At 34.0% G+C, this 26,906-nt stretch overlaps 1 protein-coding gene across 21 annotated transcripts in view; it reads left to right on the top strand.

Annotated features, from left to right (window-relative positions):
• MGAT4C (MGAT4 family member C) overlaps positions 1–26,906 on the top strand; it is a 716,481-nt gene that overhangs the window by 71,023 nt on the left and 618,552 nt on the right. For 13 of the 21 annotated variants that reach the window (XM_072724523.1, XM_072724519.1, XM_072724521.1 and 10 more), the window contains one exon: positions 20,767–20,799. The exons of the other annotated variants lie outside the window; for them this stretch is intronic. Coding sequence is in view for 1 of the 13 variants with exons in the window: in XM_072724519.1 (XP_072580620.1) it covers positions 20,767–20,799 (33 nt within the window). In the remaining 12 variants the exon portion in view is untranslated. The remainder of the gene's footprint in view (positions 1–20,766; positions 20,800–26,906) is intronic. 21 annotated transcript variants of the gene reach the window in all.

The following is a 26,906-nucleotide window of genomic DNA, read 5'->3' as shown; positions in this document are numbered from 1 at the left end:
TTCAAAATAACCAAAGTTGTTTCTAACTGAACTGAATAAACGTTGATCATTACCCTTCCACCTGGGTGAATTTATATTCTCAGTGGCTCTTAATATATATGTGATATGTTGGTACTGACTTCAATCTCTGCTTCGGCTAAGTGGAACTCTACATATTGAAGGAAAATATTTCCTCAAACAAGTAGATATCTTTAGATTTTATTCGGGGAGAGTCATGGGTTTTGAGTTTCATACTGTGTAATATCCAAAAGTGACATGATTTTTTTTTTGCCATGCAACAGCATTTTTCCAGCCTAATTACCCAAGATATATGGTATAGAAACCATGCTTGTTTTGCATTGTTAACGTGATTTAAAAAGATCTAAGCCAGCCAGTTTCTTAAAGTCAAGAAACATTTTAAAAATCTAATACGTTGCACTATTTTTTTTATTTTCTTTTGTTACCTATTTTGTGATCCTTCCAGGATAATGGTTTTTCTCTGAAAAGGAAAAATCACATCAGAGGAAAAGCTAGTACTTTGCATTCATTGACAGCTGCTATTTCTGTATAAAATAATTGAATGAAGACACAAGTTTCACATTAGAAATCTTACCAAAGTGAAAGTTTCTATATATTATATGCAAACTAATACAATTTAAAAACTAACATGACAAAAGACTGATCATTTGGTAAAGTACTCCAGAGGTTGTACATTGGTGGAGGTTATTTCTATTTAATGTTATACAGAAAATAGAATAAAATATGAAAAGGATAAATCTATTATTTAGAAGAGTGGAATGTAAGAAGTATCTGTGTATTGAGAAAATCTGCCATTCAAAGATATCTGATTGCCTTTAATACTACTCTATGTTTTCAGCCACTGTTGCTGACTAGATCATCTAAATTGAGAGAAGAGAGTTGGAGCAGGTTTAGGATGTATAAGCCAGATTGGATGAATACCAGAATGAGTGGGTGAAAGGAAAAGAAAGCAGTAAGTGTCAGCTACTTTTTAAAGAAATTTGGTTGTAATCAAAGGAAAAAAAGTTGAAGAAAAGTATATTTCATTCAACTTAAAATTTATAATAACACGCTCAACATTTTTAATCGCTAATAAACATTTATATGAACAACTGAACAATTCCTTTGGCTGAATTTCCTACTGATAGCTTCAAAAATTTTAATTTTCTACATTTCCTGATCATTTTCTAAGATATGGCTTTGTAAATGCTAAGAAAAATATTCTGACTCAACTAACACATTAAAATTCACATCTTATACCCCTTGAAGTCTCTATAAATACTCAATGGTGATTACCATTTCCTTTGGTATTCTCCTTTGGTTTACATGAAATTATCCAATATATTTCTGACCCTGACTATTCCTTCTCCTACTCTGACTTCCAAAGACAGGCATTCCCTTCAGTTCTGCTCTCAGGACTCCTCTTCTCTCTATACGATACTCCATATTACTCTCATTCAGTCATTGCCTCTCTAGTGTCATCAGTCATATGATTTCCCATATAATGGGAAAGCAATTATACTTGAAGAGATTGTCATGTGAGGTATGTGAACCCAAAACCCCACTGATTCACCTTTCTTTAAAAAAAAAAGATTTTATTTATCTACTCATGAGAGATGAAGAGAGAGAAAGAGAGAGAGAGAGAGAGAGAGAGGCAGAGACACAGGCAGAGGGAGAAGCAGGGTCCCTGCAAGAAGCCCAAGGATCCTGGACCACAGGATCATACATTGAGCCAAAGACACGCTCAATCACTGAGTCACCCAGGTGTCTGTGATTCAACTTTCATTGAGGAACATAGCCCTAGAAATAAAATGTTAAATTCCTGGCTCTTTGTCATCCTCCCAATTTCTATAATGATAAATATCTGATGTTATTCAGAGGCCATGGCCCATGTCAAATGTTTGTAACGTTTCTGATTGCCTATATCATCTGCAAGTGAGCTGATCACAGCTTCTAGATAAGTATGCCTGATAGTCATCCATTTAGTATTAGTGTTTAGTGTATTAATAGATCAAAGTTAAACACTCTTATGACCTACAGAATGCTTGATCAAAAGAATTTTGAATATATTTAGCCAAATATCCTTATAGCTTAACCAAATATCCACCGACATATTGATAAATGAAAGAGCAGTGAGTAGTACAGGGTTTGGGTTCGGTTTGTTTTTAAATCTCCACAACAATTGATGCTAATCAAATGAAAAATTTTGGCCATAATTGTGCTGGATAACTAAGCTGTTACAGAGCTTGTTATTAAAGACTTCAAAATGCTCAATTCATTGTGTTTCTTCTGCATTTGGCATTATATTTCTGCCATCCTTTCCCCATGTGTGTGACCCAGGTCTGTGATATTTCAAATTGAACATATCAACCATTTATTACCAGCTTTATTTTAATTTCCTTTCTAGCTACCACTGGAAGTACAAGACTGCAGGCAGTTTTTAATTTCACTTTAGACAGCAAAAGACATATCTGCATGATTAAAATGCCAGATATCCATATAACTGTTATCAATTATATTAATTAAGAGAAAATTGTAGCAAAATTTGCTCTGAGGGAGGGGAAAAAATATTGCCCTGAAACCTTTATTAACACATGGATGGCCGCAAGGTATTATGTTTCTCATAGTTTACTTATGATTTGTCCTGTTTTAACACAAAAAATGTTGAGAACTTGGGAAAATGTAGTTTTAAGGAGAAATAATTGTGAAATTGGTACCTGGGAACATCACGAGTAGTTACTTTGATGCAAATTACAACAACCTCCACACAAGTACAGGTGATGAAATAGCTGTATTGACTAATTGTTTTTAAATATATGCCTAGCTGGACAGCCATTTAACATTCCCTAACAAGCTACACAGTTCAGAAAGTTTTTAAGCCACTTTGGAAAATGAACCTTATGGCTCAACAGCATTTCTACTAATATCTAGGAAATTATGGTTTGAATTTAAAATGATTATAGCTGTAAATCAGTATTTAAAGAGATTTTACATACATTACCCCATTTAATCCTCACTGCAATCCTGCAAGATAGGGAGCATCAGAGGATGCTGTGAATTTATTAGCCACTTGACTATGATCCCACAAATGGTATTGGAGTGCAGATTCAAAGTCAGGTGATGTACTTCCAAGTTTAGTGCCACCCCTATCCACTCATTTACATGCAAGTACCTCATCTGTGTCAGTACCTGGTGGGAATTTCATAGATTGGGAATGGACAGTACAATTCTGAAGAGGCTGATATTTTTGCCTCTAAGTACCTTTAAGTACAGCAGGTGAGACAACACGTAATTAGCCCATTGATATTTTTAAAGTATTATATCCAGAGTAAGTGTAAGGTGTCTTGATAGGACCTAGGAAGGAGATATAATTTATTTTTTGGAGAGGGCAGAGACAAAATATCTAAAATGCTATTGGCTAGTCCTTCTGTAATTAGTTACATCTGGATATGAAGTACTGTTTCAGAAGAGGGGCACATAGATTTATCTATGGTGAGAAAAAGTATTGCTTACTAAGTGAATTGTGTGTAATTCACTGTTAATTGAAGTTTAGTATTTCAGTAAGAAATAGTCTACACTGAGGAGATTCTCTAGTCTTCCTGTGAACATTTGGAAATCTCTAGAGATGTTTTTCTATGCCATAATGGTTGAAGAGCGCCATTACCAAGATCTAGCAGGTAGGGGGCAAGATTTCACTGCAGAGGCTTTTAGCACAGTGGGTGATTTTCTCACCCTAAACTGGTAGTTGTGCTCTCCTGAGAAACACAGACAACAGATCAACAGCCTTATAGGATACACTGAGATATTTGGGCTCTCTTTGGAGTTCTGGGCCATAAAGTGTTTTAAACAAAGGGTAGACATGGCAAGATTTCTTCTTTAAAAAGATCCCTCTAGGTGACTTGTGGAAAGTGAGTTAGAGGGCATGTGAATAGACAGGAACACCACAAGGTCATGATTTCCCTTACAGTAGGCCAGTCTTAGAGAGCAGGAACGATTTGGCCAGCCCTGAGAGAATTTCTGTGCACTGACTCTTCCTACTGGAAAATGTGGATGTTAGCTCCCTTGAGCAGACTGAGTGAGAGAGGGCGAAGGTGTGCTAGAAGAACAAATCCCAGGCGCAGTCCCTATAGAGGGCTTGAGCAAAAGCCATTCATTCCAAAGAACAATGGCATTCTCTTTGCTAAGGAAAAGACAGCTCAACCATTCTGCCGCAGTAAATTTTTTTTCTAAAGATACATCAATCAAATCCTTATTTAGCTTAACTTCCTGAAGTTGGATTCCTGTTTCTGCAACTGAAAGAAATCCTCATAGATTCAGACGGGGATATTCAGTCATGACATATCTTGCTTCTGACGCATTACCAGAGACAATGGCTCTGTTTATATTTTAGTACTTTTATGAAAAAGGAGACACTTATTATTAAGATGCTTAAAGAAGATGCTTACTAAGATGGCTTATTCATTCATTTATTCAACTATCCATGTATGCATCCATCCATCCATTTAGTTATCATTATTCAAGAAATATGTATTGAAGGCATTCGTTAAACACTGGAGAGAAAAAAAGTGTTGCTTAGAGTTTGGTCTGATAGACAAATATCTCTGGAATTTACCTATTTTTCTCCATATTTCCAGGAATAACTGTATCATTTTGTTCATGCTTTTTTTTTGAAACTCATCAGTATTGTAAGAACCTATGCCTATTGTGTTACGAAGTTTGGACTTCAAAATCAGAAATAGAAATGCAAAGCATAAATTATATTCATAGTAGTATGTGAATATCTTTTGAAACTGGTACTTTATACCAAATATCTCTTTAGTTCTTCAAGATACTTTGATTACACTGAAAAGGGAAATTTCTTCATTCTCCAGATGCAAACTGCCTCATTTACATGCCCATTTAGAATCTGAATATATATGCCTTTCTTTGTACAATTTAGTTATTCTAGAAATCTTAAAAGATGGGATGTCTTCAGTAGGTGATTAAAAGCCTTTTAAAAACATTTTTATTTTACACAGGTGTAACAGGTGGTACGCCCTTTCCTCTCTGCCCCATAGGGTGTAGCTCTAACTACCCTCTAGGGAAGAGAAGGTTGGGTGAACAGCCTTACTATTTCTCCAGCTCAGTAATTACCTGCAGGAACATTCTCTTCACTGCTCAGGAGTTCTTAAGAGAAGTGCAGGCTGATGCATACAGAATGGCCTTGCATCATGATTCTTCTACGTGTCACTTCACCTCTTCCCCAAACCTTATACACTTGTGTGGCTGATTGCGTTTCACTTTTTTTTCCCTCTCTCTTAATTGAAGGATTCAAGTCTCTGTCATGAAATTGTGTATACCCTGATGGAACGACCTCAGATATGGTGCCCTGACATAGCTACTTTGTTCTTAGTGACACATGTGGAGGATAGTTTTTACTAATAGAATCTCAGGGGATTCCTACAAAGACACACCATCATCCATGCTTAGATTAATAACACTGGTTTTACTGTACTCAGAATACCCTTAGTTTCACAATAAAGTTAATGTAAAAAATAAATGACAGAAGCAGAATTCCTCCATTTGTGAGTTAGATGAACTAAAATGTCTTTTCAGTCTGGATGGGGTAAAGGGGAAGGAGAGATTTAGAGTCTCTTGCTTCTGCTTTGAAACCCTGGATAGGTGTGTTAGATACACTGTTTACCCTTCCAGATCTACGTTTTACCTTTTTCCACCCTGCTCTAGCACCACAAGCCCAACCTTTACTAACTTCATCAATGGCCTTTCCTTCCCCCTAGCTTCTTGTTGAGTTTGGTTAACAGAAGCAAAGCCATAATGGGAAGAGATGTGGCAGGGGGGATTGAAGTTGTGGTATTTACTTCTGTGATTGTCTCCCTGCCTAGGGATAGATTGCCCTTTTCTGAGTTTCTCTATCAAAGTCCATAGATAACTATTGAGCAGTGTTGTTTTGTAGCTACAGCCCTAGCTTTGGCCCTCTCTACATCTCATAAATGCTCTCACCCTCACCTCTTTAAGCCAAATGATTGTTGATGACTTTCTCTGGTTGCTAAACTCAGGGAGATTCAACATGCCTTGATTGCTTACCTTAAACCTGCTCTCGTATTTACTAAATGTCCCTGCATGACAGTCTCTTAAATTACTGCATAAGTGTGCCCTTTTTTTCTGTTGTGATCTTTGCTGATGCTAATTGTTCATACTACTTAGATGCTAATAGAGTAGAAAAATAATAATAAGAGGAGCACACTTAGCTGGAAAAAGTAGAAGTAGAATCTAATTTTAGACCTGTCAAATTTCAGATGTCTGACTAATACCCTGTAAGTCAGATGTCTGACTAATGTTCCTATAGAGATGGAAGTTAAAAGAGGTACTTAGGATGGATATTTGGAGATCTAATGAAGTTTATGAATTTGGCAAAAACTGGGCTTCATTTAACAATCTATAAAATTAAAGAAATATATTGATTATTTTGTCTGTGCCTCCATCCTGTGAGCCTTTATTTTTTGTAGAGTTGAATAGAAAAGCTGGAACTTAAGAGACCTAGAAATCTATCATAGCCACAAAACTTAGCAGAACCTGCAGTATCTCCTTTTATGGCAGTAATTCCCAACCATTACATCAAATGTAAAATAATTTCTTCAAGGGAAGGCTCATCTTCCTCTAAAACATATTTACTTTTCAAACATAGAATGCATTCACAACACAAATTACTAAATCACTGATATCTGTTACTATTCTAGGCAGGATATACTTGAATTTATTTTCTTTGTATAAAATAGACCTCTAATATTAAAATTTTAAGTTTTATAATATGGCTATTTTTCTGCTTGTTTATGAAGAAATACTTCTTGTATTAACTCTATATTGTACTTATGGTATCTGAATGGAAGCCAGAAAGTGTCTGAGAATTACACCTATTTACATAAAATATTATATGATATTAATACATTGTATTAATCAAATAATTATTTTATATATTATTTATTATTATTAATATTTACTATAATTGAGCTCTTCCCTTAGTTGGTAATCTATGTATTTATAGGTAAGATGTTACACCTTTTAGTCTCTGAGACATTCTTAAAATACCTTTAATATTTCATAGCCATGAATTTAAGAATAATTCATCACCTGTGAACACCATTTACTCAGGATGGAAGATTCAAGATATGATGCTGTTTTTACTATTAAAAACCTTCTAAAGTGTTTACTATCTTTCTGTATTCCTTATAGTCTTACTTAAGACTCTGAATAAATGCTCGTTTTCTATGCTAGGGAGTATTAGTTTTCTGCTATGTTAATGTTGTATAACAACCTCCCCAGAACCTCAGTGGCTTAAAATAATTATTTATTTAAACTTCAGTGGTCTGCAGATCATAAATCTCAGCCAGGTTATTTTGAGCTAAACTTAAGACTGCAGGTTTTTGGTCACGTGTTTTCATTCTGGTAATTTGGCTGAAGTAACAATGGATAACCGTGGTACGGCATTTTCAAGGAACAAGGTGGAAGCAGAAACACATAATGCCATTCTGTTAAGGCTATAACCAGAAATGGCAACCTGTCACTTTTCCTCTGGTTAAATTAAGTTTACATGACTATATTTAATGTTAATTCTTTACAGAAGTATACTCTATAAATACCAAGCCTTGGAAGACACTTGGAGGAAAGGAAAAATTTATTGATAAATACTGTAATCTGCCCCTAGAGCTTGCAAAGAGATTTATGTTGTCAGTTGGTTTTAATCAACCAGTATTTATTATTCTTTTGTAGGATTCAGAAAATTCATACAAATGAGTGTATAGTATGAGGTAGATAATATGTGAATCCTTAATAACTTTAAGCCTAGAAGGAGACCCAGGAACACAACATGGATAAGAATAAACTCAGGATAAGTGAGAACCCAGATTGACTGTATATGTTAACTATCAATGCCTAAATAAATGGATAAACCTTACAATATAAGGAAATATATATATTCAAATAAATGAAGATCATTTTGTTACAATGGGCTACAGGAAAGATTTTAATGGTAGCTCTTATACTAGCTAACTTTTAAATATATAGTTGGAAAACTCTGAATGAATGAAGTCAACCCTCTTGTTCATAGTTGGTTCCCTATTATATTTTGTAATCTGGATTACATTTTATTGAAAAGCAGAAACTCTGGATTGGAAGACCCCTTAAATGATGTGGGAACCTCAGCAAGTCGTATAGGAAGAAAATTAAGATGAATCATTGTACACAGGCGCAGCCATTCTTGTGTTTATTAAATTTCTGAAATTTTCCTGGATACTTATGCATGAGTTCAAGGACTGTTCCTGGATGATCATTTTGTATCCTGAGTTAAAAGAAAGTTTTATTTTGTTTCTAGCCTATTATATAGCACAATCTTCAAGTGTGGTTTACTCTTTGGGTATTTTAAATGGTACCAATAAAACACACTGATTTGCTAGTTTTTAACTTAACATTTCTAAAACATAACCTAAGAACAAGACAGAGCAATTTGACAGTTACATTTTTGGGAAACTCATTGCAACAGGTTTTTTTTTTTTTTTCAGTTTATCCAAGATTTGTTTTCTTTAGCTACTGTTGTGCAAAAAAGTATGCAATATGTTTTTATCATGAAAAGAAATATATTCTAAGTATGATACTGTTTTAAGTATCATGTATATTAAATGGTTCTGGAGGCAATAATCTTGACTAAGAAACTATGTAGATCCAAATAACAAGTCCCAAATTTATGTGTCAAAATTACTTATTTCTCCTTAAGGTAATTAAGAATAAAACCAGATTGATATGTCTTTTTGAAAGAAAATTATTCTGTAGAAGACCATTAAGACTGAAATTTTTATGAAAACTTCTAAAAGCTAAGAAGCCTAATATACGAATGTTAATAAAACATGCATTGGCTTTCCATTGTATAGGCAAAATAGGAGATTCTCTGTGCAGGTATACCCATGCACATAAACTGGAGAATGAGGGGAGAAAGTATTAAAATTTCAAAATATACATTTAAAAATTTTAACACTATTTGAATATATTATTTTGTTTCTGGTTAATAAAAGCTTATATTTGGTCTTTCCATTTATTCTCAGTCAAAAAGTCATTTTTACAGAATCTTTTTCTTCAATTTTAGTTTAAATTTTTCTAATAGGGGATCCCTGGGTGGCTCAGCGGTTTAGCGCCTGCCTTTGGCCCAGGGCGTGATCCTGGAGTCCGGGGATCGAATCCTACGTCAGACTCCCAGCGTGGAGCCTGCTTCTCCCTCCTCCTGTGTCTCTGCCTCTCTCTCTCTCTCTCTCTGTCTATGATGAATAAATAAATAAATATTTAAAATAAATAAATAAATAAATAAATAAATAAATAAATAAATAAAATTTTCTAATAAAAGTCTCTATTATCAATCCCATTTTTCCACTTTTTCCACAATGCCTATTAGTAACAGCACTCTGTTGCCATTCTCTGTTTCTATGAGTTAGAATAGTTTTCAATATTGTCTGAAGTAATTTGGAAAGGGATTGAAATAATGAAGGGCTCTTAATAAAATGAAATTAAATATTTTGCATCAAATATCTCTGTTATTTCAAAAATATTTTTTGTGAATCAGTTAACAGTTTTGGAATTGGAGGTAAAAACTGATGCTTCTTATAGTCTATAGAGAAGTCTTTCAGCTATGTATAGTTCATAAGGAATGGCCTCTTTCAATTTAGAGAATATATTATTAATTTCAATTTTATTAAAAGCATAAATGTTTTGAATTTCCATATCTGAAAAAAAATTAATGATTGATTTTTAACTTTCTTTTCTTTCTTTCATTTTCTCCTTTTCCTTTTCTTTTTTTTTTTCTTTTTCTTTCTTCTTTCTTTGTATTGAAGTTAGTTGACACAGTATTGCATTAGTTTCAGGTGTACAACATAGTGATTTAACAAGTCTGCATGTTATGCTATGACCACCACAAGTGTAACTACCGTGATCACTATACAATGCTATTACAATACTACTGACTAAATTTAAAGTTGGGTTTAAAAATATGTATTTAATTTTGAAAGTTACTCTTTAACCATGGACAAAATATATACTTGTTATTGTACTATTATATTCTGGAAAAGAGTACAACAATTTGCAAATGTTTGCTTTGCACTTAAGTTTACCATTCACAGGTTATTTGTTTTCCAAAAGATTTTTGCCTCAGTCACAAGATTTATTTTATTTTACATGGGGAGTATAGTTGAATTAAAAATCTTTATTGCTTTTTTTTAATCCATCTTTAAGGAGATTAACAGAGCTACCATGATGACAATAACTGACATTTGTTGAATGCCTACTTTTGTTTAATACAAAATTGAACATAATTTCTTGATTTTCTCTTTTCCCTCTCTGCTTTAGATGTGGATAGACATTTAATAAAATTGTGTAATGAAAGCGCTTCCACAATCCTTTGTCCTAACCTCTTCATTTTTAGAAGTGAGAATTCTAAGGATCAGCTAATTTTGTGGCAGGCAAGCAATTCAACCTGAAAATCCTAATGAATAAGTTTAGTCTTGTTCTATTAATTTGTTTTACAGTTGATATCCATAAAAGTAGGTGTCATATTCTTAACACTAGTTCTGTTAGTAATCAAATCTGAAATTTTATTGGTATAGAACCTGAATTTCAAAAGCAGTAACATAATTGAAAAATAATAACACACTTCTTGTAGAAGTTTGATTAATGTCTACTGGATTTCATACTTGACACTTATTATAAAATAGAATAAGTGACATTATTCATTTACTCAACAAATATTTACTGAGCATATGTTATGTGTACAGGCTCTGTGATCCATCAGTAAACAAAGCAGGCAAAAATCCCTGCCATCATGAAGACATTTATTCTAGTGGGGAAACAAAAATAAACAAGAAACAGTGTAAACTATTTCTTATATTAAGCAGTGGTAAAGAAAAAGAAAAAGTGCTAAAGGAAAAGGACAAGGTAGGGAGATATTAAGTGTAGGAAATAGGATAACAGTTGTAGTTAAAGTAGGCTGAAATGTCTCACTGAAAATCTGATTTTTAAAAATAATGATCTGAAGGAAATGCAGATGTATGTGGGAAGAGCATCCAGGCAAAGGGAACAGAAAGGGCAGAAACCTTAATGTGGGTGTGTAGCTGGCAGATTTGAAAATTATGGAGGAGGAGTTGGGGTTGACTAAAGGAAATGTTGATGTGTATGAGGCCCATGAAGGAGCAAGGAATCAGGTTATAAATGGTCTTACAGATCAAGTTGAAGATTCTAACTTTCATGTTGAGAGGGAAAACAATGATCAGTTGAAGATTTTTCAGTAAAGTCATTTAAGGAATCAATAGAATGATACAGTTCTAAGACTGAATTTTAGGGTTCTTACTATTTAGTTGTTAGATATTTTAAAAACAAAACAAGACAAAACAAAAAAGTAGAATAAGGAAAGATAGCCAGAAGACTGGAATAAAACCAAGCATGTGTTTGATTAGAAAAGAAGCCAAGTGAAGAAAGTATTTCAAGCTAGAATGATCTAGGATGCCACCTGCTTCTGATACATCAAAAAAGGTGGGAAAATTGACCATTGGACTTAGCAGTATGGAGATCAATAGTGACAGCGAAATGAGCAGTTTTGTTGGAGTTGTGGCAATAAATACATGACGTAGTGGATTTGAGAGAAAATAGGAAGAAAGACATTCAAAGAATAAAGAAAGGCAGCTATTTCAGGGAGTTTTACTTTATACTTAGAATGAGGTGATAGCTGCTAGGAGAAGTGGTATCAATATAGTTTCTCTTTATTAATTGAACAACATAACTGCATGTTATTTTGATGTTGATGAGTATGCTCCAGTTGATTAGGAGTATTTGATCATTAAAAAAAAAAGACAAAAGGGAAACTGCTACAGCAATGTCTTTGAAGAAAAAAAGGGAGATGAGATTCTGTATGCAATGGAAAACTTATATTTTAGTTGGAGCACAGTCCATCCTGATGATAGAAGTGAAATTAGAGTATTCAAGTACAAATGCAGGAAAAGAGATGTGAAGGAAGAGGTGGTAGGTGGAATTTCTCTTCAATTTCTATATTTTCCTCGATGAAATAGGAAGAATGGTCAAAGCTGAGAGCAGGAGAAAAGAAGTTTGAGGCAAAGGGAACTAGTACAACAAAATCTTAGAGTAAAAGAGTGAATGGACTATAAAAATACAATATGAGTTAATGCTCATAAGTTTAAAGCTAGTCCAGCTGGTTTGGGGTTTCTTTCAGGCTGGTACAATGTGGTGCAGTTTTAGATGTGCAGCTGGTAGAGATTCGGATTAAACTGTAATTGTGGCTTAGCTAAGAGAATAAACAGAAATGTGATAGAAAACAAAGGATAAAAAAAAGAAAAGAAAGGATGTTGCATTTATTTAAGTGAAATATTTTACAATAGCAATTACATTTAAGCTTGATGGTAAGAGAAGTCTGGGTGTTGGATCAAAGGTGGGAGATAAGGAAATATACTAAGGTCTCACTGGCTTCAAACCATTGTTGGAGTTGGGCTTTTAGAGGGATTGAGCTGGAAAGATAGAACATTTTGGTAAGATACACTTGAAATCGAGGTTGTGGGAGAGCAGCAGTGATTAGTAACAACAGTCATGGATATGATCACAGAAGTGATTTTGAAGTTAGAGTGGGAACCAAGATGCTCCAGAAGAATGGAAAGGTCTAGGACCTTGAGTTCACTGCTGAAGAAGTACTGTTGGAGATAGTTGCAGTGAGCCAGGAGCTAATATCCTCAAAGAACAAAGGGAGGCAACATGGGAGACAACAGCCTAAGGTAGTGTTTTATAGAGGAAAGACATTCATTTGTCTGGAATAGGATGATGAATACAGAAAGGCTACTTATCACACTTTGAGCCCCAGCCTTATTAAGTCTACAAAAGTATCATCAGGAAAGAACCAGATTTTAGTTAGAACAAGACAGTGGGAGGGACATTCAAGGGAGAGACTGAGGACACAATTTTGTTAGTGATTAAACTTGAGAGAAAAAGAAAATGTGGATGGTAGATGGATAAAGAGGATTCAGAAGAGATCTTGGAGTAGGAAGAGACTTCACAGATAATATAATATTTTATATCTTGAAGGCTCTTCATAATATAACTAATACCCAGTCTTTTTGAGTATTTTCTGACTGGCTTGTTACAAGGAAGCCCATTCCAAAAAGGAGATATTTTCTACGTTCAAAGCTACTTCCATTTGCCTGAAAATTAAATAAAATCTATACAACACAGGTTCCTTATGATTAGGACTTTCCGTTATTTCCTGTCTCTGCTCCCTGTTTTGATTATGAGATTCAGACTCTCTGGTTTACCTACTGTCTTCCCTCTTCCTTTTCCGAAACTGGACATTTATAGATCTCCTAGTTACTTGTTTCAAATTACTGATCATTTTATCAGCTGACCACCTTAACAGCTACCACCATTTCAAGTAACTTTGGTGAGGAGGTAGCCAATTCATTGATCCCCATTTGTCTCACTGCCTTCTACTTTCACATTATTCCTCCATAGAAGGAATAATAATCCACCTTCTCTTTCTGGCCATTTCATATTACTCCTTTAAAAATATTCTTGACTTCTTTGCGCTAATCTCACACCAGTGAAAGAGTGCAACGATGGACAAACCCTCTCTGTGCCTATATCCCAAGAGCTAAGCATCAAACAGTAGATTGGAGGTACTATAGTTTCACTCTCACTGCACTTAAGTGGGCTTTCCGTAATGCATTCAAGAAACTGTTTCTCCAGAAAGTTCACTTTGCTTTTTCACACAATAAAATCACATTTTAGCCACTCTACTTAAATCTTTTATTACTGTTTTCTCTTTATTAATCTCAGTTTATGGCTTCAATTCCTACCAGAGAATGCACCAGATAGTAACCCCTTAATATTTTTGCTACCATATCTAAAAATTAACCTGCTGCCCTCCCTTCTCACGACCATGAGGAAAGTGCTGCTCCAAGTCAAATCCATTCCCTTCATTTGTGCTTCTTTGCTCCCACTGCACTTCTGGATCTTCTGTGTCCTGCATCTCAGCATCTTGATTTCTACCACACACTGTCTCTGCTCAGTCAGACATGATCTAATACCTGTAATCTTAAGTAAAGCAAGACAAGCCTTGACTTGACCTCATATATCCCTTTAGCTATGACTTTTAACTGTCTGTTGTTTCCTATATCCTTTCATAACCAGCTTTTCAAGAGAATGTGTGTGTGTGTGTGTGTGTGTGTGTGTGTTTCGTTTGTTTTGCTTACACTATTTCAACTTTCTCACCCTCCATTTGATTTGCCACTCTTACCATTCTAGAGTTCTGCTTTCAGGGTTATCAATTAATAACATGTTTCTATCCTAATTTAGCTGTCAACTATTTTACATAATTGAGCACTGTTTTCTTCCTGTGGAGATCAAGGGGATGTTTTGTGGTTATATATTCTCAGGCTCTAAAATTCAAGTGATGACAAAATGTAATTATTTTAATTTCTTTCTTCTTATAACCACAATTAGCTTTTGAGTTCCGGTTCTGCTTGGTAGCAAAAACAAGGATAACTGAATCAATTCTAAGTAAATTCATCTGCTTGAAAGTATTCTCAGGCTTAGGTTTCCAGTCAGATCAAAACTGCCTTTCCCCCTCCTCCTTCTTTTCTTCCTGGATGGGTTTAATTTCTGAAAAGTTTATAAAATGCAATAATATCAGATGGTGAGGCATCTGGACTTCATCCTTCCTTTGTCTTAGATTGACATCTGTTGCAATGTACAAGCATGTCCCATGTCCCCACCACGATGGCATCTGTTGAGGTTTCTGTATTCCCACATGGTTTCTTGACACACATCCTTACACTGCTCTTTGTTATAATTTCCTCTCATCATGACCATGGATCTCTTCAACATCTGCCTGCTTTCTCTCTCTCAGCCAGGTGTCTTATTATCAGAGGCAAAGAGAAATCCTGTTGCTTTCTTGTGTTACCCAGGGACCACATGAGACTTGCTGTGGCTGTCTTGTCTTTTCCCTCTTCAGCAGCAAAGAGACCTCTCAGCCCTTGCTCCAGTTTTATCTGGGGTACTAGGGAATCCTAAAAGGATATTTTTTCACATTGTCCCAGAAAGGATTAGGGTAAATGCATCCTTCATTCATGGGTCTCCAAACTCTTTAGTAATTTCTGTAAATACTGATTAAATTTCTGTTTTAATTTTTACTGATTTATGAGCAGGAAAGACAGTGCATAAAACCCCTTAGGTCCCACCAGGGTCTAAAGGATTCTCTCCAACACATTGGTCAACTCTTTTCTCTACCAAAAGGAGTAATTATACTTATTATTTGAATGAGGGGGAAGAGCAATTTAATGTTTCCATTCTTCCCACTCTTTGTTATATCAGTAACATACCTTTCATTAAAATAATAATCAAAGACTTAGCATCTCTGCTTTTAGGTCTCTGTTTTCACTCATCTCAGCTAGCTGGGCTTGGGGAAAAAAAGGACCACATGTTAAAGGTGAAGATACTTGGTGAAGATTAGAGGGAGAGATTTGCATTTCTGCAGGAGGGCAGAGTAAGTGATCTGCCCATCTCTTTAGGGAAAGATTATAAATGCTGAATAGATTAACACATTTAAATTTGTTGATGAGCAGAATAGAAAGTAAGGAATACTCTGAGGCAAAACTAAATGAAAGGAGAAAATGAAAAGTCATAAGCAATATGCTGATCCTAGCTTCCATCTTGAGAGCAATTGCAAATTCTAGTGAACCTGAGTTTTAGTTTTCATAGATTTGCAGAGCATAGAAAATAGAGAGATAAGTCAAGTACTTTCTTAAATTAGGAAGGCTAAAAGACTATAATCCCATCATAAAGCTGGGTCCACTAAATTGGCTAGTCCCTGGATGTAAGTGTAAAAAATATGTAAATGTACATTTACTGAGGGTTTTATAAGAAGATACTCTTATCTTAAATCCTAGTGCTGAATAAGAGAGAAAAATAATCCTAGCTAAAAACCAACCCTTACATTGGATTATAGCCTGAATTTACCTTACTTAATGTAATGTGAAAAACTCTAATGCAACACTGCAGTTTAAAGAGGTCCTAGTTTGGTATAGTCCCCTAGTCACCTGGCAGAAATAATTGTGAATTTTCTCTGCAAGGAACTCTCTTTAGTCCAAGCCACACATAATTCCCATGAGTTCAATTTTAAGAAATACAAATTTATAATAAAAAAATCACAAAACACCCAAGGAAATAAGATACTGTAGACAGAGTCTCCAAAAATGAGTCAGAATATCAAAACTGAAGCTACAAAATAAATATGCTTCATGGGTTGGATAAATAAATCAAAGTACTAAGAAGATGATAGGGCACCAGGGTGGCTCAGTTGGTTGAGCATCTTCAGGTCATGATCCTGGGGTCCTGGGATCTATCCCCACATGGGCTCACTGCTCATTGAGGAGTCTGCTTCTCCCTCTCTCTCTGCCCCTCTGCCTCCCCCTGCCTGTGCTCTCTCACTCCGTCTCTCTCTGAAATAAATAAATAAATAAATACATAAATAAATAAATAAATAAATAAATAAATAAATAAATAAATAAATAAATATAAATAAATAAATAAATAAAATCTTTTAAAACTTAAAAAAAAAAAAAAAAACAACGTACTGAGAAGAAGAAAATAGCAAGAGATTATTAAAGAGACCAAAAAGATTTAGCTAAAGATTCAGAAGATTGGTTTGATATTGAAACTATTATTTTAAGTCAGAGTCTCTGGAAGCAGATTCTGAGAAACACATGTACATGCAGGAGGTTTATTTGAGTGTGTTCTTGGGAGAAAAAAAAAAAACAATAACACCTTCTACAGGGAGGTAAGAGAAGCCTGATTAAGTGATGCAGTTGCAACGGGAGCCTCAGCTGATCTTATCATAAACTCTGGACCTACTCACTCCTAAAATTACTACTCAAAGCCAGACACATTTTTAGTGTTTCTATTATAGAGAACAGCAGCCATCCCACAGATGGAACATAAGGTTATAAGGGGAAAATGAAATCACAGGCATGAAAATTTCTTAGAAATTCTGAAAGTTCTGCACACATGGTTATCATGACCATCTATCCAGGAATCAAAAGTATAGCCACTGGAGTCAGATAATTTCAATTCACTACTGACTCTGACACTCACTAGCTACAAGACCAAAAGCAAATTATTGTCCCTCTCTTTTTTTCAGTTTTCCCATATCTAAGGTGAAATGGATAAAACCTACTTCTAGGATTGTTGTGGAGGAGAGGACATAACTGAAGAACAAGCATAACACTTATGCAATAATAGTTTATTAAATATTATCTGATACAATAGAAATGCTTTTACAAGGAGACAGGAGGATCATAATCATGATCCCTAATTTAGCTTCTGCCTAAATTTTTTCTATATTTACTTTGATGTACTATTTTAATTCCCTGCCTCTAAGACATTTCCTGACCATAGCATATACAGAACCTAATTCTCACTCCAAAAGCAAAGCAATATTTTATTGAAGTTTCCCTTTACTGAAATATATGCATTCTGAAACCTCAGGAGTACTCTTTCTCTGATGATTTTTTCTAAACTTTTAAGAATAAAATCACCCATCTTACCTTTGTTATTGCAGCATATCACATATTTGCATTGTGATACTGTTTCATGGACTAAGCATTTTAGAATAGGGTGATTCCTTTATCCTGTTCTTACATTGACAAAACAAGTATAGATTATGGCATTGAGATTTTTAATGGCAGAAGCACTATTAAATAACTTTGAAAAATGTATTTTTTATCTGTGCCCTGAAAAGACTATATATGATTTTCTTCTTGCGTTTATTTGTTTTCCTTCCCTTCGCACAACTGAGGTACAATTGTTTCACTAAAGTAAAGTCCCTTTATTCTGGCCCTTTGAAAAGAGCAAAATTACTGCTAATCTTTATGTTGAAATTTCCAACCTTTCCAGTAGAATTGGAATAAATCTTAAATGGAAGCTGATCCACAGCAGATTTCTTTATAGCAATAAACAAGTACTTCATTTTATTCTTTATGTTTGACCAGATTTATCCTGTCCTTCTTTAAAGAAAATCTGGGGCAAGCTGGCTCCTACAATAAGCTGTCAAGATGAAAAATCCACACTGTAATGTCAATTTGCAATGCTTGTGGTTCAAAGGATATTTATGGCACATGTGATTTATTTTTCAATCACCTAAGATTTAACAAAGAAACTATATCATGATTAATCTCAAAAAAATTGAGAGGTAATTTATTTTTACAAATTCTGGTTGAACAGCAAAAGCATGTCATTTCTAAAGGTGCTATTAGGAACAACAATAGATACCAGCTATTGAAGTATGTATAGACTGAATATTTTAAATTGCAAAGAAAACAAAGGGCAACACCTGAGGAAAAACTAATATAGATACTCTATTGTTGTTTGGGGAATGCTTTCATGGATATTAGATAAGTAAAAGTGATGTATAACATCTTTTTAGGGCTTTAAAAGCCCTAAATTATCTCATAACATCAGATTAATCTTTTATTTTTCAAATGCATGCCATCCTCTTGAGTCTAACATGGTAATTTTAAAACCAATTTTTGGCTTTCTTTTTTTTTTTTAAGATTTTATTTATTTATTTGAGAGAGAGAGAGAGAGGCCACAAGCAGGGGGAGTGGCAGAGGGAGAGAGAAGTGAGCTGCCTAAGCAGGACACCGACAGCTGGGCATTCCAATCCCGGGATCCTGGATCATGACCTGAGCCAAAGGCAGACGCTTAACCTGCTGATCACGCAGGCAAGAAAACTCAGGTTTTCTTAATAATAAAATTAACAAAAATAAATTAATTGAGATGAAAATTCAACAGTGTTGGGATAGCTCCTATGTTTCAAATGCTCCGATTCTTGATTTTGGCAAATGACTTCTTGCACTTCTTAGCATTAATTCAGGACAATCTACTTTAGCATTAATCCCCTAACATTCACTTTTCAGCTGTATTCTATTCAGGATTAAACCTTATAAACCTGCCTTCTGCTGAGTAAGTCCTTGGCTTCCTTACTTATACAATTTTATTTTCTTAATGATAACATCTATCATTGCAAATTGCATCTGACATAAATTCTCCTTACGGTCTTTTCCTTGCTTTCTTGCAAAACTGTTTTAGTCTTGTTTTAACTATAAAAACTAATAGTTGACAGTTTTTGCTAAAGTGCATTATTCTATGACAAAAATTAGTATAAACTAATTAATTTTTGTTCTTTTATCACAAGTATGTAAACAGTATGTTTGGATGTGTTTGAATAGATATTGAAATGTGTTAATAGATATTGAAATATCTAAGATACAGTGTTAAAAAGTTAGTTTGAAAATAGTGTGCTTTGTGGCTATAGTTGTCTGTATAAACATATTTGTTCTTTAAATAACAATGTTAAAACATGTTGGTATGTGCATAGAAAAAAATCTTGTATGACATGCAGCAAATTCAGCATTCATTTATTAAGTGGGATTATGGTGAATATCCATTCCCTATACCCGATGTGTTTTAATTGGCAAGAGTTTTGTTTTGGTTTGGCTTAGTTTAAAATTAAAATATTGCATTTATTTCAACACAGCTGAATTTAGTGTGGAAAGGGTTTTTGTTTGGTTGGTTTGGTTTGGCTTTGCACTCTGTTTTGGTAATGAAACATGGGAAAAGCCCACATTTTAACAATGTGACTAATTCTAGGAGAATTATAGGCAATCTTAATTTCCTTGCTTCTTGACTATATTTAAAACATGTGTTCATAAAAAAGAATTATCAATTTAGGCAATGCAAGGTAGAATCATGAGAATGGCCTAACATTCAAAAACTTCTTCATTTATGACACCTGTAAAAACATCTCATTTCTCATACACTTTGTTTTGGAAATATGCTTTTATTATTATGGTTAACTCTTGATGAAATTTACTTATCAATAAAGTACCTTAATTGTGTGAGCATTGTTAAATCAGCAAACAAAATATAGTACATCATAGCTAAGTTATTGCTTGGCTTTCTCAAAAACGTCAGTCAATTGCTTTTGAGGGGAATGATAAGTGAGATTTTTCTTTAGCATTTTTTTCTTGGTGGTTATGTCAGCTTTTTGTTTGTTGTTTTTTATTAGAGTCACAGGTAATGACAGGAGAAAAATAAGATACCTTATTTCATATATATCAGGGAAAATAGATTGGGAAGATTAGTTTCTATTTGTAAAAACAATTTTTTAAATAAAATAAAAATAGTACTAAGTAAGCCATTAAGATAAGCTATTTCTTTCCCTTCTGTTTTAATTTGCTAAATCACTCTTTCTTATGAAAGGCATTTGGGTTTCATTAATTTGTTTTAATATTCTTATATCATGAAGTGTGCATATTTTATTCCTAATTATCCACTCTATTCTTCTGGTTAGTATTGTCTTTCTTTGACTTCCGGCTTTCCTTTGCCTCTTCAAACATCTCCAAAATATTTAAGATATTTGATAGCTAATGGTAATGTCAGAGGACATTTTCTGGATCCAAGCCAATCATAATGTCTTTAAGTAATGTTTATATATACCAAGCTTGCCAGCTACTTACCAGCGCATAACAGAAGATAAATGTACATCATTCTACTACCAAGACTAAAAGAAGCCAAGCCACCTTACTGCTAGCAACCTAATTTTTACATAGCTGTTTATAATTCTCATCGTCATGTTACAGCAATATAATTTATTAATCCTTCTGGCATTTTTCTCCTTGACAGCTTCTCAGCTGCTGTTACATCCTTCTTGGATGGGTAAGTTCTATATATTATTTTGAAACTGTGAGTCAAATTTCATGTGTTGAGACTTCATTTGTTTTAGGCACTTAGTCTACTAAAGGAGAAGTTGAATTTAACAGTATCAAGACTAGAAAAAATAGGGTTCAAGAGAAGTAAAAATGAAGAAAAATAAATTTGGAGATGTGATTGCAATAGAAACTTTCCATAATTTTAACTCAGAGTGGGTTAAATATAATTTACATTACAGTCTTTATAGGCAGGCTGTAGTATTTTACTCCAAATGGAATATAAACTTTTAAGACCTTGGCATTCTGAGTATTCAAGTACCATTTGATTCAGTACCATTTTTGCCAGAATATTTAGAATTTTGCACCTTTTAACTATACTTTTATATTTTCTTTTTTAAAAATATATCTTTATTTTTTTAAGACTTTATTTATGTATTCATGAGAGACACAGTGACAGAGACAGAGACACAGGCAGAGGGAGAAGCAGGCTTCATGTAGAGAGCCTGACGTGGGACTCGATCCTGGATCTCCAGGATCACACTGAATACTTTTATATTTTCAAGTTACTTAAAAATTATCAAAGTTAGCTAAAACCACCAGTTCAAGATAATATTTATATATCCATTATTTTCATGTAATTATTATATTATAAAATTAGATTTGATGTTACTTACAAATTATACATATTAAATACAAACAGTAAAAAAAAAAAGCTATTGGAAGGGAGAGTGTATACACACAATTTTGGTTTTTTTTTTTATAACAAAACCTGGAGAAAGACCAGAATCATGTAGATTCACATATATTAACCATGACTAACTCCAAGAGAGAGAATTATAGGTAATCTTAATTTCCTTCATATATGTTTATATATATTTGCTTCCTATTTATATATTGCATACACACACACCAATGATTTAGCTCTAAACAGGCTTGTATTGCTAGAATTTACAACAAAAAAGAGAAAAAAATTAATACCATAGTTTCCTTTATCTAATAAATGAAGTGAAGTATTTTTATTTAATGGGTACAGACACATTTCTTTATGTGAGTGAATCCAGAAGCAATTCAGCCGTTTAAAATATATTATGTACTATCATATTGTGAAAATTTTGCTATGGAAAATGAAGATAATGTGGGTTCATGTTACTTCCTTATGATCTAATTTGATCCTGTTAGTTTAAAATTGTGAGAGTAAGGTACAGTTTATCATGATGATCTCACTCAAAATTCAGATGCTTCAAATTGGCTGTTATCAAGTAATAAATTACATTTTTGTCATGATTATTTGAAAGTTTGAGATGAGTATCTATAGGAGTATATTCTCTAGTGTTGATTAGAGAAGGATCTGTAATCTTTAGACATTAACAATCTTCTGTGCAAGCTTTGGTATGTGATTGTATGTTTCCTCAACTATTCAGATGCTATCACATATCTTCATAGAAGTAAATAAAACAAATGGTTTATTTCTGTGGGAAAAATGCAACCATAATGCAACTTAGAATACTTTAACCTCTGTCAGGAGCTTGTTTTGAGATGCCAGAGTTCTTCACTATTATATTAGAAAGTAATACTGTTTGTCTAAAGTTTGTGATTTTATTTTATCTTTTGTTATTTTATTTTTTAAAATATTTTATTTATTTATTTGAGGGAGAGAGCAGAGGAGAGAGGGCATGAGTAGGGGGCAGGTGCAGAGGGAGAAGCAGGCTCCTCTCTGAGCAGGGAGCCCGCCACAGGCTCTGTCCCATGGTCCTAGATCTTGACCTAAGCCAAAAGCAGATGATTAACCAACTGAGCCATCCAAGTGCCCTTGTCTAAAGTATTTTAAGCATATCTGTGGTGACTGCCAGTGAGTACACAAAATAAGAATTTTAGTCTCTGTGTCTATCTAGTTTCCTGTGGAGTCTTTTGTGTGACCGAGTCTAACTCAAAATCTTTTACTACTTATACCCAATTTGTTTAAGTTCCCTCAGAACTGGTAAACAATCAAGGAGAACCAATTAAGCAATTATTAATTTTCACAAAGCTTCTTGTTCATTAAAAAAGGGAGAAAAAGAGGAAAATCTGGTGTACCCTAGATTTTAAGAAGTAGACTCCTCTATTTCAATCTCTTCTTTTATAGTGTATAATAATATTAGGTAGAAGATAATCTCACAACATCCAGAAAACTTGAATTTTAAGTCACATACCTTTATTAATATAGTAATACTATCAGAGACCCATTTAGTGTTGATTTTTACACTTTTAATAATTTGACAAATAATTTACTTAGGTTCACATTATTAAAATGACACTTTACCAAAAGCAAACTGTATATACAAGGAAACTGTATATACATTGTTTTATATACATGTGTGTACATTGATTGTGGTATATGTAATATATATTATATATATATCATAATAACATATGTATACAGTTAATGCTTAAATAGTCCTTATAAGGTTTTAGACTAGAGAAAGTGGATGCCCCAAAGATAGCTCTGGCAGTGATAACAATAAATTTAAAGTATTAATCTTTATTCATTAATAAGTGTTTCAGAAATTGGGTAAATAAATTTAAAGTATTAGATTACCCAATTTTTGAAACACTTATTAATGAATAAAGATTAATTTTAGAAAATTATTAAGAATGCCTAGAGTTTTGTCAAAATGCAGCTACGTCAAGCTTCATCATTGGGACAAGGGCAGCAGTGTCAAAGAGGTCATTAAAGATTGTTGCATCTTGCACTTTATATATCATGGAGTAAAGATTTATGAAGAATTATTAATTGGACAAAAGTTTTACAAAGAATTATTAATTGGACACTAATTTATTTATTATTTGAATCATAATTAATGAACACGTGTTTATTTTGAATCACAATGAAAGCATTTCATATTTTTAAAAAATCATGTGTAGTAAAAATCTATGAACTTAAATTTTTATTCAGGTTTGGAGCTTTTCAGCATCTTATAAAAAGTGAAATTTCCAGTGCTTGGGTATTGCGTAGAATGTGTCCAGATAAAGAAAAAACCTACATGTGCTTATACAGTAGCCTTATTTCTCAATAGCCCTAAATGAAGTGCCTTGACTCTCTTTTGCTTACCTAAGTGAATTAAGACATACCTGTACTCAGTTTGCAAACATGCAATTTCAGAGACGTTTGCAGAGGTGAGAAATTTGTTTCATGCTTGTTGCATGTTTACCAGTGAACTTTATTGTAGTTGTTACATTTTATTTTTCATCAAATTCAGAGAATTAGGAAAAAGATTAAAATGATATTTTAATATAGGAAAAAGATTAAAATGATATTTTAATATTACATGTAATTATGAATTTCTAAGGATAACAATTATGAACCTGGCAACATTAATATTTTTATATTCTCTAAATTCAAAGAGTAAGAAGAACCAACTTTCTTAGTTAATTGTTATATAAATTACTGAATAAACACTGTGTGATTGGGGCTATCAGTGTATAAAAGTGCTATAAGACTTGGAACATTATTTCAACCTCAAAGCAGCATATATGCCTCCATATTCTTCTCCAAAAGCAGGAATAAGGGTGCCTGTGTGGTTCAGTTGATTTAGTGTTGGATTCTTGATTTTGGCTCAGCTCATGATCTCCATCCAGGTCCTGAGATTGAGGCCCACATCAGGTTCTGTGCGCTCAGGGTGGAGTCTGCTTGAGATTCTCTCCTCCTCTCCCTCTGCCCCTCCTTCTGCTTGCACACACATATGATAGATGGTAGATGATAGATAGATGATAGATAGATAGATAGATAGATAGATAGATAGATAGATGATAGATGATGATAGATAGATAGATAGATAGATAGATAGATAGATAGATGATAGATAGATAGATAGATGATAGATAGATAGATAGATAGATAGATAGATAGATAGATAGATAGAGGGATCCCTGGGTGGCGCAGCGGTTTGGCGCCTGCCTTTGGCCCAGGGCGTGATCCTGGAGACCCAGGATCGAATCCCACGTCGGGCTCCCGGTGCATGGAGCCTGCTTCTCCCTCTGCGTATGTCTCTGCCTCTCTCTCTCTCTCTCTGTGACTGTCATAAATAAAAGAAAAAAAAATTAAAAAAAAAGATAGATAGATAGATAGATAGATAGATAGATAGATAGATAGATAGATGATAGATAGGATCTTTTTAAAAAAGCATGAGGACCCCTGAGTTTCGCATATATAGAAATATGACAGACCTGTGGTTTTCATATGTAAACCATATCTTTCCCACTAAAATAACCCAATGTATTACATGCATATCAATTGGTCGAGACCCAGTTCCCATTGCTTCATAACCCCCAACACCAGAATGAAGGATGGACATATGATTCAGGTCTATAAAATTAGAGTCCGCTATGCCATTGTTCAGACAGTTCAGTTTCAGGCTATGTGAACAATACAAGTTAGGTTACTACTTTTGTCCTTATCTTTACTATAAAGGAACACAGTAAAGCAAACCTGATATATGAATAGAAAGAGTCCCTATGTCATGGTTTGAGACCTAGAATCTTTTCAATAACATCTGTCAATATAGTCACTTTAAAAAAATTGTTATTTTCAGATTGATTCTTTTTTTTTAATTAATTTTTATTGGTGTTCAATTTACCAACATACAGAAAAACACCCAGTGCTCATCCCGTCAAGTGTCCACCTCAGTGCCCGTCACCCATTCCCCTCCAACACACCCTCCTCCCCTTCCACCACCCCTAGTTCGTTTCCCCGAGTTAGGAGTCTTTATGTTCTGTCTCCCTTCCTGATATTTCCCAACATTTCTTTTCCCTTCCTTTATATTCCCTTTCACTATTATTCATATTCCCCAAATGAATGAGAACATACCCTGTTTGTCCTTCTCCGATTGACTTATTTCACTCAGCATAATACCCTCCAGTTCCATCGAAAGATGAATGGATAAAGAAGATGTGGCTTATGTATACAATGGAATATTACTCAGCAATTAGGAACGACAAATACCCACCATTTGCTTCAACGTGGATGGAACTTCAGATTGATTCTTGATAAATCCACTAAAAATATTGACTTGATGGGATATGATATTTTGGGACTTCCAGATCATTCTCTGAGGTGGACTTAATAATAATATGTTAACAGAATTAAAATGTTGTGTAACCAAGATCTAGACTTTGCACAAAATTTGTCAAAGTTGTGGAGAATAAAGTATTTAGATACATATTTTTACAATGTTGAGTATGTGCATATGTGTGTGCCTTTGTGTTTAATTTTCTAGGAAGTAAGTTAATTACAAGAAAAGATCCAATAACAGATTTACAAGTGTTGAATCTTTTGTTAGCATCTAAAGAATTGGCCTCTATGTCAGACGTTTAATTGTTATAAGGACATCGGCTCTGTTCTTCAGTGTCTTTTGGGACCTTTGGAGAAGCTGTATGCATAGAATCTTATATGACCTGCAGCAATACTAGCATTTCCTTCTCTTTCAGCTTACACCCTGCTTGTTGCCTGGTATTCATTGTTTACCTTGCACCTCCTCCCACTTTTACCCTCTTTTCTCCAGTTCTTGAGATACCTGATGGGAGAAGAGAACAATTACTAAACAATGACTACAATGTGCTAAAGTGCTCACCCATCCATAAGATTCTTCTATTTACTGTCCTTGTTAATTATGTTGATATTTGCATAATCTAAGATGTATGTGGTTAACACATCAGGATTTAGAAAGACCATGGAAAAAATTTTATCCACAGTTCTTTCTTTCATTGAATTATGTGCAATTAATAATATCTGGGCTAACAATTCTACACACACTAAATGTCATAACATCTTTGTATCTACTCTTTTAAAATATACAATGAGTATAAAATATCAGAAAGGGAGACAGAACATAAAGACTCCTAACTCTGGGAAATGAACTAGGGGCGGTGGAAGGGGAGGAGGGCGGGGTGTGGGGTGAATGGGTGACGGGAACTTGATGGGATGAGCACTGGGTGTTATTCTGTATGTTGGCAAATTGAACACCAATAAAAATAAATTTATTATTTTAAAGAAAAAGTAACACCCACGTAAAGTAAGCTCTTTTGTACCCAAATTATTCATAAAAATAAATCACAAATATGAAGTTAAAAAAATAAATA

The sequence above is a fragment of the Vulpes vulpes genome, chromosome 10 (genome assembly GCF_048418805.1).
Source record: "Vulpes vulpes isolate BD-2025 chromosome 10, VulVul3, whole genome shotgun sequence".
Classification (NCBI taxonomy): domain Eukaryota; kingdom Metazoa; phylum Chordata; class Mammalia; order Carnivora; family Canidae; genus Vulpes; species Vulpes vulpes.
The sequence above is the reverse complement of the archived record's forward strand: the minus strand, read 5'-3'. Positions and strand labels throughout refer to the sequence as shown.